Source organism: Ylistrum balloti, unplaced genomic scaffold (genome assembly GCF_031769215.1).
Source record: "Ylistrum balloti isolate Yb309-2 unplaced genomic scaffold, AGI_CSIRO_Ybal_v1 Utg370338, whole genome shotgun sequence".
In the NCBI taxonomy this organism is placed as follows: domain Eukaryota; kingdom Metazoa; phylum Mollusca; class Bivalvia; order Pectinida; family Pectinidae; genus Ylistrum; species Ylistrum balloti.
In genome coordinates this window covers 538,194-553,307 of record NW_026782244.1, presented here as the reverse complement: position 1 = coordinate 553,307, position 15,114 = coordinate 538,194, and the positions used below count along the sequence as shown (strand labels likewise).

The window sequence follows — 15,114 nt, the reverse complement described above, 5'->3', positions numbered from 1 at the left end:
TGTATGTCCTTGCCATTTTATGGGATGCAGGTGTCATATAAAAATCCTAAGATGTGTTCCTATTATGGGGCTCAAAGGTTAAGGTCAAATTAATCATTTATAGAAAAGTCTATTGTTGGTATTTATTTGCAGGAAATGGGGGCCTTTATGTCTTTCAAGCCATTTTCTAATTTTATTTAATATCCCTTAAAAGCATCCATTTTTAGTGTGATTTAAGTAGTGTGTTAACAATAACCATAATACAACTTTAAAAGATTTGATGTACAGCTAAGTGTGAATTTAATGTTTGCAAGAAATAGTTTTTGCAGTGTTAAATTTTCTGTCAATTTAAATTGCAAGTGAAGCAGCGTAGCCAGAAAATATGCATTGCTATCCATCCCATCAGTCAACACAGAAAATACTGCCCTTTGTTTCCTGATTGTAGTTGATGAGATTGATACTAAATTTATCATCACTTTTTCAGGGTTGTATGAACAATATCACTTTTGGGGATGAGGCATTTGGACATTATGAGACAGTGGCCGGAGGAGCAGGGGCAGTAAGTGTTTAGAATAAATTTCATGCATGTCATATGATATCACCACACACCACAGAACCTTTAGTGAGTGTCATGCTTGAATTTATTTCTTTTACCTACCCTGTTTGGTAAGAAAACAAGATATTGAAGTAGAAATATGTCTTTAAATGGATTGTCCAGGTGCATGGTCCAGTATTAAGACATATCTAGGGACTGTCAGGCTTCCAATATTGCAGAAGAGACCAACTGTTTGAAGTCAGGGGAAGACAACCACTATGTCAAGGGCGACTCCTACTTCAAGTCAAGAGTGATAACAAGTATGCTGCTACAAGTCAGGGAAGACAACAAATAAATCATAAAAGATTCAAGTTAGGGGAGACAACCATTATATTAATCAGGTGAAGGAGACCATGAAATAGAGTGATTACAATATAGAGACAATAGAGATAGTACAAATCCTATAGGTTTATTAGCAGGGGAATTAATAATTGTGTGTGTAATGAAAAATATCCCAGAGAAGAGAGCTTTACAATCAGGATGAGAAGAAATGAACCTGAAATTTTCATTACAAGTTACATAGATAGCATTGTTATATATACAGCAGCTGGCCTATGCTTCTTAAAGGTAGCATGAGAATCAAATCAGCTGTGGATTGTCTTATGAGTAGAGTGTCAGTGCCACGAGGTCACAACGACCTACATTCCATCAAAAAGGGAGATCTGTGTGTGGTTACCTGTTGTATGGCACTGTTGTCATATACTTAAGACAATCAGTGTGTGTACTTCTCTGTAATTAGTGTTCCTGTTGTCCAAACCATCACACCATCATATACCAATATACTGGTTTATTAAACTAGGGTATGATAACCTACTTTTAGGTACATTAAGATCGTATTTAACTCAGCACGTTTTACATGTACTGTATTAGGATAGGTGATTTACAGGTTTGAACATTGCCAGAACACTGATGTTTGTTGGTGAGACGATGCCCAACAATATGTTATGTCACTGAGATGAGAAGCTGGCAAAAATTAACTAAACATTTAAGATGTTGATTGTAAATGTTTTTGAAATTGTTATAAGAAAAAAAGCAAAAAATCATGCATTTAAGACAAACATTGGTGCACTTAGCTAATTCACTTCCTCATAGAATTCACAAATCAAAGTAACTTCATTCTAAAAGTCTTTTTTCCTCCATTTAACACAAAAACAAGTGAATGCACTTGAGGTTTTAGGCAAATTTCTGACTCAGAATTCTCTATCTGGTCAAATCTCTATCACCTTAGAGATGTCCTAATAACACTTATCAGACCCTAGTTTGTAGAGCATTCTACTAAGTCTACTGAGATGAGTTAATCCTGACACTCTATCACCTGAATCAGGTAGCCATTTTAAAGTCTATCTGATGAAACTTCCATTAATAGTGTCAGTTCATTCACATTTTGTCTTTGTGTGTGAATCTATCTCAGCCAGAAGGTATAAAATCCTTTACATCTCGCTGCACAAATGTATATAGATTTCTGCTATAGTGATGCAAGGCTATTTTTCTTCTGTATTTTTTTTTCTATATAAAATAGTGAAGTGTCGAGAGGAACTTTAAATGTTTAATGAGGAGATGTTTAATTAATTATATCTCCGTGGCAATCCTAGGATATACTGTCAAATAACAGGGCCTGGTTTCCTTTGAAGTTGAAGCATTTTGGTTTGATGGGAAACTTTGAATTGTAAACAATTTACTTTGAGGGTAAATGTGTTTTACAAATAACATCAAATTACAACTGGTGCCTCTAGAGATGAGACTGGCAGTGAGAGAGAACTACATATGATATCTGCCTCAGAGGCCACTTATTCCTGTATTTATGGTTAGAGTAGACCTGTAATAAATGTAGATACAATATAGAACAGTAACAATAAAAACCTTCCATCACAGTGACGATAGAATGTTTAAAATTGCTGACATGCAATATTAATTAAGTAAAAGCAATTCTGATTGGATTTGTCTTTCATCATTAAAAAGAAGACGAGTTTTTGAAAAACTGCTTTTGATCCAATGTGAAAAATTACAAGAGTTAGAAAAAATAACATCAAGTTAAAGCAACATTTACTGCAGCATCTCAAAGTCAATTAATAAGTAAAGTTGATATGGTCTGTCTGGTAAGTATTACTTTCAAGGCTACAAATTGAAACTTACTTCATGGACATATTGAAGTATGAGGTGCAAGGGAAGTGCTGATTTACATGGATTTCTCTGAATTATGACAAATTTTGATAGGGGTTTTGTAGCCGAGGCTAGCATTCAGGCACCTGGATATGTTTTGTGTTGGAATGTGTGATTATCAGCTCAGTGTGTAGACAACATGGTCTTAATTCATTCACTCCTTATTATCACTCATTAATGTCCAAATACATCACTAGTTTACATTCTCATACACTTTTGAACTTTCCCTTATGCAAAGAAAAAGAAGCCATGTGTTATATTTATTTTTGATTTATAGAGATTTTAATGCTAAATATTTAATGGTGATCGTAAGGTTTGTATTTTAAAGCATGTTAAACATCTGGTAGGTTAATGCATATAGGTTTGTATGTTAATTTTATGCCTTCATAGATGCCAGGAAGAGACCGAAAGTACAGCCAAAACATTCACTGCAAAAAAAAAAAAAAAAGGAAATTCAGTATACAAAAGAGAATCCATAGCATAATTTTCAAACATTTTTAATTTGTATACCACTATAAAATCTGTGGTGTGCTCAGTTAATGAATTAAAGAAGAAGAAAATGTTCTCTTGATAGAATCAACTTAAAATTTCTTCCTGTGTTGTTCACTAACATCATGCTTTACTTCTCAGTGTGAATATGTAATGTTTTATAATTGCAGGGTGCGACTTGGGATGGAAGGAGTGGCGTTCACAGTCACATGACCAACACACGGATCACAGATGTTGAGATTCTGGAGAGGAGGTGATATTGACTTCTACAGAAGTGTCACTGTTTTCTCACTTCAGAAATTCAATTTGTAAAAGTAACCAAAATGCTTTACACTTTGAGTAATCATACGAGATTTCTAAATTTTACATCCAGTTCGTTATACTTGTCTTCTATTCAGTAAGTGTCAGTTACTGCCATGGTTGTATATTTCACAAATTAAGAAAAGCTTAAAGCAAACAGAGGAACTTTGTGGAAATGATAGAAGGGCTAAGATGTCTTTTTAAAACTTTTCTCCTTCTAAGTAACTGATTTTTTCACAAATCTATTCCGTACTGGAAAATATTGAAAATAGACCCAATTCAAAATAATAACTGTTACAATATTACTCAGACAGTACTGATAGCTTTAGGAATTTTAATTAAACTTCATTGAAGCACCTGAGTCAGTCTATCCATTATAGTTTTACACAAAGGTTTCTGACTGTATGAGGAATTTTATTTTTATGTCCCCACCAAGTATAAATAGTGTTCCCTAAGGACACCACTCTCTCATTCATTGGCGTCACTCTGTCAGCCTTATTTCCTGATTCAAAAAGTCAACAAAACCTTGGATATGTTCTTGTTACAGGTTTTAATGTCAAGGTCACAGTTTCTATCCACCAAAATTAATGAAACATGGTGTTAATTTATTTGATATCTATTTATAGATAGTTTCATTTGTATGCAGTACATTGTAAAAAAAATTGTAGATACCCGGTGATTGTGAAGCGGTTTCACTTAAACCCCAGAACAGGGGGTAGGGGGCAGCACAATGGTGGAGATGGTGTTATACGGGAGTACCTATTTAGGAAGCAGCTGACCCTCTCTATATTGACAGAGAGAAGAGTATTCAAGCCTTATGGTCTGGATGGTGAGTATACTCAAGGTAGCTCCAGTACATTAAGGTCATACATTATGTACCTTTATAGATTTTTTTTGAAGGATGTGGACCAGGTTCTCAGATTTCAAAGGTATTGATCATAATGATAAAGAAAAAACAATATACTGTGAAATATCTGAACATATCTAGAATGATAAATATATCACCTGTCTCATGAAACATTCATAAAGCTGGTCCACAGCAATAAAATTTCAGATAACATGAAAAATAACTGAAATATAGAATATATCACCTGTCTCATGAAAGATTCATCATGCATGCTTAATGGAATAAAATTTCAGATAAAAGCTTTTTCATCTTTTTGAATTAATTGAAAATGAATTTGATAGCGGTTCTTTGATTTAAATTGAGCTCTAGTGAAGGACTTAATGTCTGGTTGAATATCAGTGAGGTAATATGTTCCTACACTGATTACAGGCATGTTGGTATAAAACACTCACAGGATAAAGTATTGCTGGAAATGAAATCCTTTGTGACATTTATTTGTGTTTGTTGTTTGAGGTGTTCAGCACTTTCTGGACTAGAACAATAAGACAGTGTTTTCTTATAGGATTCTGATGCTGTATCGCTCAGAATTCTTACACTTTCAGTTGACATAACACATTTAGATTTTTACATAATGTGTAGAATTCAGGAATTTTTCTTTCCTCTGTAACAGTAGATTTTGGAGAAGGTACTGTTGTGGGTCCCGCAGTGACGTGGTGTACCCTAGCTCTGTGGGTTCTTCATCACACCCCCAGGGGCACAAGTGGTTATGGCATATTTACATATGGAAGTACATATATGTGAGAAAAATTTCTATTCTCACTGCAGGAAGGTGTAGAATGTTTTTTCTTATCATTAATTTTTGAAACTTTGACATGATTTATGTAAGTGAGGAAGATTTACCTTAATAACATACATGCACAAATAGATGACATCGTTAACAGAATAAACTTCAGTTTTGTAGGTCATTTCAAAAGTAAGAGTTCAAAATAAAAAGAAAAATCATAAACCATTTTCTATATCACAGAGAAAAATGAGACATTTCAACTGTGAAATCTTTCAAAAACTTGAAGTATTAAAAACTTCAGACTAATGGGTACTATATGGTACTGTAAGACTATATGTTGTGTAGAAAATCTGAAAAGAAATTGTTGCGAATTGTTTCTTTCTTGTATAAAGCCTATTCAAGATAATAAGTGCATAAAGATTAGTATTATTGTAATAATAAGGCCTTGACAGGTTGTAGTGTTGTGTGCTCTAAAAAATTGGCACATTCATTTTCTTTCTTTTTTATTGAATTAAAATTATGATGTAGTGCTGTATATGGATAGACTTTAACTTTCCTCTTGGTTTCCATTCCATGTCATCTAACTTTATATATTCTGTCATTGTTATTTTTATATTTACCATAAAATTAATGGAAACACATTTTACAGCTCTAGCAGTAAACTTTAGCTCATTTTCAAATTTTTACCCTGTTTCCAATAACAAGAGAAAAACAAGCCAAAGCAGAACTGCGAATGAAGCTTTCCAGTATTGGTAATAAAAGAAAAACATTAAATTATGAATACTTGTCCAATATATTCCTGGTAGATAATTTGTTAATGAAGGAACTAGTTTCTGTCAATATCCATCTATTCACTGCTTTGTCGTTGGCAAAGCCTCTCCTGTGATTGTGTTTTGACAGACTCTGCTGTATACGCCAACTGATTATACTCCCACATATATACTGATTGTATGTATGTTTGTAATACAAAAGCGCTAATGTCGCATCGGGATGACGTTTCTGCTGGCTCACAAATTGAATTTTCTTATCATTTGACGACCATATCTAAAACGAAATGTATCAGCATATTAGATATAATATAAAGTATAAATTACATGACAATGCTCCTGTTGTGCACACTGTCATTTATACATGTTAATGGTGCCATCTAATGGCACATGATACTTATTATACCATACAATGTGTTATCATGTCTATGGCTGGTAATTTATAAGTCGTTGTACAATATTGCAGAGAATATGTTGTATTAAGCATAATTAATGATAATGTAATTGATTAAGTGATGGAAGCTTGGCAACTTGTTCCTTTCCATGGCGATACAGTGGTTGATGTTGTGTCACTCCTCAGAGATAATCAGCAACTGGTCTACATCCAAGGTCACTTATTGTCTCCAGAAGGTGTACAGCAGTTGTTGTACACTCAGAGTTACTTCGTCGTTCCCCAGAAGGTTTTAGCAGTTGTTGTACACTCAGAGTTACTTCATCATTCCCCAGGAGGTTTTAGCAGTTGTTGTACACTCAGAGTTACTTCATCGTTCCCCAGGAGGTTTTAGCAGTTGTTGTACACTCAGAGTTACTTCATCGTTCCCCAGGAGGTTTTAGCAGTTGTTGTAAACTCAGAGTTACTTCATCGTTCCCCAGGAGGTTTTAGTAGTTGTTGTACACTCAGAGTCACTGCGTGGTTCCCCAGGAGGTTTTCAGCAGTTGTTGTACACTCAGAGTCACTTCGTAGTTCCCCAGGAGGTTTTAGCAGTTGTTGTACACTCAGAGTTACTTCATCGTTCCCCAGGAGGTTTTAGCAGTTGTTGTACACTCAGAGTTACTGCGTGGTTCCCCAGGAGGTTTTCAGCAGTTGTTGTACACTCAGAGTCACTTCGTAGTTCCCCAGGAGGTTTTAGCAGTTGTTGTACACTCAGAGTTACTTCATCGTTCCCCAGGAGGTTTTAGCAGTTGTTGTACACTCAGAGTTACTTCATCGTTCCCCAGGAGGTTTTAGCAGTTGTTGTACACTCAGAGTTACTTCATCGTTCTCCAGGAGGTTTTCAGCAGTTGTTGTACACTCAGAGTCACTGCGTTGTTCCCCAGGAGGTTTTCAGCAGTTGTTGTACACTCAGAGTCACTGCGTCGTTCCCCAGGAGGTTTTCAGCAGTTGTTGTACACTCAGAGTCACTGCGTCGTTCCCCAGGAGGTTTTCAGCAGTTGGACATTCCTTACATTCAACATCAATCAGATGTACCTTTAAGATGTTGTCAACAGTTGGTCGCCATTCAAGGTGACTCAGGTTTTTTCAAAGTGGTTGTCGACAGTTGGTCGACATTCAAGGTGACCCAGTCTTTCTCAAGGGGTTGTCAATAGTTGGTCTGCATTCAAGGTGACCCAGTCTTTCTCAAGGGGTTGTCAATAGTTGGTCTGCATTCAAGGTGACTCAGACTATCTCAGGAGGTTGTGGTATGTTCAGACTTTCCCTAATATAGCAGTTTGCAAACTGTTGGTCTACATTCATGATTACTCACTTTCTCAAGGAGGTTGTCGAGCTAGCCTGCAGTTCAAAATTTATACAGGCATTCTTGAAGTGGTTGTCAACAAGAGTTTGAAGGTGAATGTCAACAGTTGACCTTGAAAAATTCATGTTGTTTAAGGTTAATCAGGTGCACCACACAAGATCAATAGTACTGATGACAATAGCACACCGTTTACATACTGATGCTGTGTAAAGTTATAGTTAGTTTTGACAGCCATATTCTGTACTGCAGTAGTTACCATGACTATGACAGTGCATGTCACCAGGAATGATGCAGTGGAGGTATATATTGCTACTGACACCAGTGGCAGGTATATGGAGTTGGCAGATATTTCTACAGGGGGGAACTGTTTTTAACTTACAGTACAAATATAAGTGTAACCTACACCCACATGTCACTTGTATTACCCATAGTTAACAATAAATTCCTGGGTTTTTTTCTTGGCTTCTCTGCTATTCTCAGCTACACACACCTTAATTGCTCTGTCTCACCACCTGTATGACTGATTTGGGGTTGAGCCAGGGAGGGATACAAGTGTTGTCTCTACCAAACCCATGTCCTCTCATTGTACCTATACTATTGTGTCTGACCTTCTCTTGAAGTTCAACATTATTTAGTATCAGTTGAAAATGTTATGAAGTAATATTTGGCAGAGTAATTCCAAAATTACTCTGTACTTTATGTTCGCAGGTTGTATTTCAGAGTTAAGTGTCCAGATAAACTTAGATAAAAAAAAAAAAAAAAAAACTTAGATACAAGATATTTTAAGTAGGATGGTGTAGGAATAACTTTGTAAGAGTTTATGATAAGATATCAAATTAAGAACTTAATTTTCTTTATTCTATTGACATCGTTCCATGAATCCTACCATTGTTGGTAGAGGTGGTTAAATTTAGGGACATTTTGTCCAACTGATTTTGGACATGACTTCTTTAAATTGACAAACAATTCTGATAAACATACAAACTATATGTCGCATGTCAATATCATCAATCAGTGCTTATTTTTCAGGAACTAGACAGGAAAACACACCCTATGTGTTGGTTTTAACTGATATAAAAGCCTAGCCACTTAATTTTTGAAATTTTACCAGTTCATGGTGTCGGGTATCATGATGAACATCTCTTCTCATATCTATAAGTCACAGGGCAATAGAAGTTTTACATGAAAATTGCAAAGATTGTCAGTAAAAATATTGGACAGAAACCGTTCATTGTAAAATATCTGTGATAAATGTTATCCAAATACCATCCAACAACACCCATACCTAGTTGTAAGCCCACCCTATGTCATTTACATGTAAAATTTGAAACCAATGCTATATCATTGTCCTGTAATAAGCCCACCCACTGACTTTGAGTTAATGTGTTAACTAAAGCTCTACAACAGTCCTATAATAGGACCACTAATTGACTTTGTGTTTGAAGTAATGTGTTGGCCCCCTGGGCTTTCTTTAGGATATATACAGTATTAACAATGTCAGACATTCAAACATTTGTTGCTGTTAGATAAAAATCAGGAAAAGGTGTAAAAATGTTCATTCTAGATCAGTTGGTCAAATGCAGAAGGATAAAATACTGATGATGGTACACATCTCCAGTTTAGTTTGCTGTTTAGATGTTTCACCAAGTTCTTCCCAAGTCAGTGACCGACTACATTTTTGTCTACAAAGTGCACAACTTATATTCTCGTTTGTTTGTTTTATGGTCAGTACACTTCATATGTAAACAAATCTTGGTGAAATCAAAGACTACAGTGAAAGGGGAAAGTCGTATGGAATATGTTGTATAGGCAGTAAAGGATTAGGGCCTGATTGGTAGATCTGTTTAATTAATAACAGGTCTAGTGTGTATTCAGCCTGCTTATTGGTCCAATACAACTCTTACCACCTGTGTCAAAATACAAAACTCGGATTGTTCCAACAGCATGAAGGACCTTGTATATAGGACACTTTGGACTAATTGTTCACATCTCAATAACATTTACCGCAATCTTCTTTGTCAAGATACAGGTACATGTAACACACTCACTATACGTAAAATGTAACACCATGTACATATGTTTTAATGGCGCCTCGAGTTATGTTTAGTCAGCATTTACATAATTCATTTTAGAAGAAATGAATTGTTTGGACATAAAAACGTGTTATAAATGGAATTCGAATGGAAAAGAGACGCAAATTTTACGACATTATATTTTGTGAATTCATAAGGGTTGTTAAATTCATAGCACTTAGATTCATGCAGAATTACCTGATATACAATATTGATTCTCTAACACAACATATGATTTGTCACCAAAGATATTTTTTGGTAGTATAATCTGGAAATACCGTCAAATTTCTCAGCAACAATGCATTTGTTCATGACACCATTGACCTTGAATGACCTTGATATATCATGAAAATGATGCCGGAACAATAACATGAACTTTTGCTTCTCAAAAATCCTGGAATAAATTAAGCAATATTTGAGAAATGATGGACAAAAACAGTATTAAAATATAATGTTTTTGTTTGTTAGAATCAGTTTGAAGGAGAAGTATTGGCTTTACAGTGTTTTTAGAAACTTGAGTTGGTGTGTTGTGATTATAATTTTGAAAGTGCTCTGCAATGAGTCGTCAATGAGGCACTCTTTATGATAGTATGATCACAATACTACCGTCAGTTTAAAACATTGTGGGGTAAATCCCTAGCTTTGTTGAGAAAAATCAGCTTTAAAAATGTATTTAACATATCTGTGCCTGAATAAGAAATTTTTTTTAGGAGGATACAGAACTTTCAAAATGTCTAACAGAATACAATGTAGACATTTTATGTGTTTATTCAAGAATTTGGAAATTATTAGATAGGGACGGAACAGTTATACTGCTTGTAAAATAAGCCCCCTAACACTTTTGATAAGTCATTTGTCAGCATGTATGGAGGGGTCTTAGATCTGCAGTAAAATATTGTATATGTTTAATGAGTTAAGGTTACCCTTTTCTTTTGATGTAGTTGGTGTATGTGTAATGTGTTACTGTATAATAATATATGATTTACTGATTTTTAGGTGGTGAGCCAGGACACTTAGGAAAAAATCTGATGTATTATGCTGATGGACGAATTGTCAATCTTGGGTCAAAGACCTCGGTAGATTGCCAAGCAGGGGTATGTATTGTTTTATAAACAAAAGTTTCCTTGGGGATATGATACCTCATCGCCATATTTTTCTATTCCTTGTCAAAATTTGGATACTGTTTGTAGTTCCTCTGTCCTGTTGATGGGCTATCAGAGACATGCACTTTGGCAAACTCTAATAGCTTTTTATTGCCATTTTATTGCTGAGTCATGTGACTACCTGCAAGGTCATGTGCTTCAGTCATGTGATACATGCTGTGTCCATACTGCATTGTACATATCTGAGTGCATGTGATAATTGTCAAAAGAAACATACGATGTAAAGGTTTTGGAGGTAAAAAATCCTAATGCCCGTTTATGTGAAATCACCATGTTTGGAAGATGACAGGGCTTCAAAAGGCAAGATATATTGTGCTGTATTTAATGATACATTTTAAAAGATTTTTATACTTATTAGTTCACAGTAATTGTTCCAGCCATAATATCATTGACTGCTGTTATAAAAATAGATATTTTGTATGTTATTGTAAGTATCATCATCTTACCAAAACAAAAATATCTTTTTTTTTCAACTTTTTTAATCAGAAGGGATTTGCAATTGACTCTCCTCACATATCAAAACAAAGTAATTTCATTGGATCCAGGAGAGAAAAAATTACCAATCACAGGGTGATATGCTCTTTTTAGAGATTATGAAGGAATGATACTCAGCTTCAAAGCCATTACAATATACTATTATGCGACCTTGTGATTGGTTTGACGTACATCATAGGATCAAACTAGTATTTTTGTCTTGTCCACAAGGTGTCTTACATGGAACCTTCAGTTTTGCCACAACTTGTTCCAGAGGTGCATAGAATGAGAATAATTGAAACCCCTGGAGTATCAAGGATTGTGTGCATCATGTACAGATTTTTACCAGTTTTTAAAACTCTGTTGAGTGACTGACATCAGAGATATACATTCAGTAGACAGATAATTTCATTTCATGCTAAAATTGATAACCCTTGATGAGGACAAAAGTCATGTGACGCCTTAAAACTGGTCCTACAGTTACTATTTCCCAGATATTTAAGTAATGTTTCTATGATAATTCCAAGCGCATTATTTATTAATGAAGTGTTTAGAGACAGCACACTGACTACACAACTATTCTGATTATCTATATTTAGGGCCAAGGTCATATGTGTATAGTACAATTTTAATATCTCTTGTCATAGTTATACTGAATATATGTTTTGATTTTGTATCTTTTTTTCCTGTCAGAAGTAAAACTGATGTGCAGGTTTGATTTTACAGGGATAGAGATAGGGATCAGAGATTGATATTTGAACGGCATTCATAGGCTGTTTTTTTGCTGTGTGTGAGAGTGATTCACCCCTGATATCCCGGCAGATGGCCTTTGATCTGGTGCTATGGAATAGACATCATGCATCCATCAAACGGGACTTCATGGAGTTTGTCCTACCTGTGAAATGTAAATATCAGGAGAGTCCTGTCAGGGGAGGTAATTGTGTGTGCAAAACCCGATAACAAGGCCTGATAGACTATGATAGAATAAACATTAACCAGATGATATTTAGATGAGACCAACCTCCATCTCTGCAGTAGGCGAACAATTCTCTGAAGAATTTTACTTAACTTCCTTTAAGTTTTATGTTTTTTTCTCCGTAAATTTCTTTATAGTAGAGACATCTTGCTTCCAGAAATAAGAATAAATTATGTCATTGAAAGTTTCTTCTTTATTCCTGAGCAATATCAGACAGTCAAGTCATCACATTGCTTTTGGAAATGTGTTGAGGAATTTGAAAATGTCACCCTTTAATTGTCTTACATCTTTTCACAACAAACATACATAGACACGTTATGATATCATGTTTTAAGGTTTCTTGTATGAATTTATTGATCAATGAACTGTGAAGGATAAATAATCAAAATGGCTTCCCCTGGAGAAATTTTCTTTTCAGTATTTTATGTCGACAAAAACTTGTGCAAGTTGCTCTGTGTAATATGTACATTTGCATTATCTACTGGCGGGGGAGTTTTGAGATGTGTCTATTAGGGATGATAAAACCGTCTTGGGAGCTAATTAGAGGTTATTAGAGGAAGTCTACGGAAGTGTCTTGATTTATATGTTGATATAAAAACCATGTATATGTATAGGTTGTGGGGGATTTAGTGTAACATAGTAATACGTTTTATATTTTATATAATGACTCAGAGAAACATGGACCCTGTTGTACTGGGTGAACAAGCACACCCCCATCCATGCTGACATCATTGTGTGTGATTTAACTCGACATCTCCTACAGCCCTGTACCCACCTTAGGTATTATGGGAGTCCCCTGTTAAAGATTTCCTGTTGTCTACACATAAATCTGTACTACCTGTCATAACCAAACATTGTTTTAGTCCAACAGTACTGTGCTAATGGATTTTTTGTGGTAGAGTCATTAAAGAGACATGTGCACTTCCACTGGGTAGTTTATAACAGGAGGTAAATATGATGATAAACAACAATAGACTGTTATTTGTTGGCATGGCAATTTACATGTACAAGATATACACAAACAGTAATTTCTTCAAAAAGGATCAAGTTTATCTTGTGGTATTTGTTGAAAACAGGTTTTAAATATTAAAACAAAAAGTAAGACAAGTAGATCTACATTTAAGGATTGTTTCTTATTTTCTGTAGCTGCATCAAATTTTATTTACATTGCAGAATAATTCAAACTGAGGTTAGGTTGTGTATTTTCTGAGGGCATCGGTGAATTGACATTTTTCTTTACTTTTCCGAACGACATAAACCATAGTCTCGTTTTGTAGTGTTCGCAACTTGGACATGTAGTTCTTAAATTTTATTTGATATCAATGTGCAAGCCTAATCACCGTACGTAAATATCGAAAATTGTTAACATTGGGTTGGGCTTACTTCATTTAGAGAGAATGCAACGCAGGTGTAAATATATACAAATACTTCAATATTTGAAAATTCAGAGCAAATTGAAACAGTTTTTTCACTGTATTATCATTTCACATATTATTCTAATTTTGTTAGTATAATTATTACAGCCAATCTGGTACATGCACTTGATCAAATGGTTTTAAATGCTTTCAGTAGAATGGACATCTTTTTCAGTTTAATGGTAACTGTTTAGATAACATATCCATTGTTTTACATTCTATTAGTACTTGTTCTTTAACAAAATGAAAAAAATGATCCTTGACTGGAAAAAAATTCAATATTTTATATGATACATATCATTTAAGAAACCTTGAAGTGAGATTCCAGCCCTAACAGAATGTTCATATTAAGAAAACCATCGTTGATTTTGGAAAGATTTCCTGGAGAGTTAAAATTGAGGTTATAATAAAGTAGTGTAAGATCAATCAAAGAAAAACACCAAGCCGTACTGATTCTCAAGTGACTGAAACACAGACAAATGTTAGGAAACATGGTAATGTTTACTACAATATTCATCCTATCAATAACCTGTTACACAAACTTTATAAAAAAATGTTTGATTCAACTTTTCACCTGGATCTATAGTCTGAATAAAAATTAAAACTCTTGAACTCCATATTATTTACTTAGAAAAACAAAAAAACATATTTTTCTCAAAATGATGAAGAGACTTTCAGCAGTATACCAGAGAGAGATCATTTGGTGATTATCCAACTCTGGCCAATTCTTCCAGCTATATTTTTCCTTTGTGATGCAGTTAAAGATTCTGTTGGTAGCTACAAAAGCAGCCATCATGTTATTCACACTTAACGATTCTCTTTAACATCACACAGGTAAATGATGGATCCCTGTTGTCGTAGAACTGTTTCAATGAGATTCTGTATAACTAGAGAGCTCTCTGGCATGGATCGAAGGTCCTGGAGGCTATGTGGTGCAAGTCACTTTATGTTCTAACAAAACCTGCCAAATCTGAATCACAGATCATTAAAGTACAAATAACTCTCGACTTGGCTCCAATTTGATACTTTGATATTTTGTCTTTATATCTATTAGAGTAGAGTGATAAATAATAGCCTAAATAGAACATGCCAGGTAGAGTGTATTAATTGTTGTTACACAAGAAACCAATCCTTTGTTTCTACAACATTCTTCACCTAAGGGAATTCATCACGGTTTTTTCAATGATTTTTTCAGAATCACTGTTAATTTCCTTAGAGTAATTTCTTGTAATTCTATTCTGATGGTACATGTTGTTAAACAAATGAAGAAACTGATCCCTGATTGATTTATGTTGCTTTGTCAGAGGAAATCTATTTAAAGTTAAACGGGTTTATCCCTTCCTTCCATAACACTTCC

General features: G+C 34.7%; 1 protein-coding gene across 1 annotated transcript in view; it reads left to right on the top strand.

Annotated features, from left to right (window-relative positions):
• LOC132553576 (5-oxoprolinase-like) overlaps positions 1–15,114 on the top strand; it is a 79,758-nt gene that overhangs the window by 33,961 nt on the left and 30,683 nt on the right. The window contains exons 30-33 of the mRNA XM_060217832.1: positions 464–538; positions 3,394–3,476; positions 4,192–4,352; positions 10,726–10,823. Coding sequence (XP_060073815.1) covers positions 464–538; positions 3,394–3,476; positions 4,192–4,352; positions 10,726–10,823 — 417 coding nt within the window. The remainder of the gene's footprint in view (positions 1–463; positions 539–3,393; positions 3,477–4,191; positions 4,353–10,725; positions 10,824–15,114) is intronic.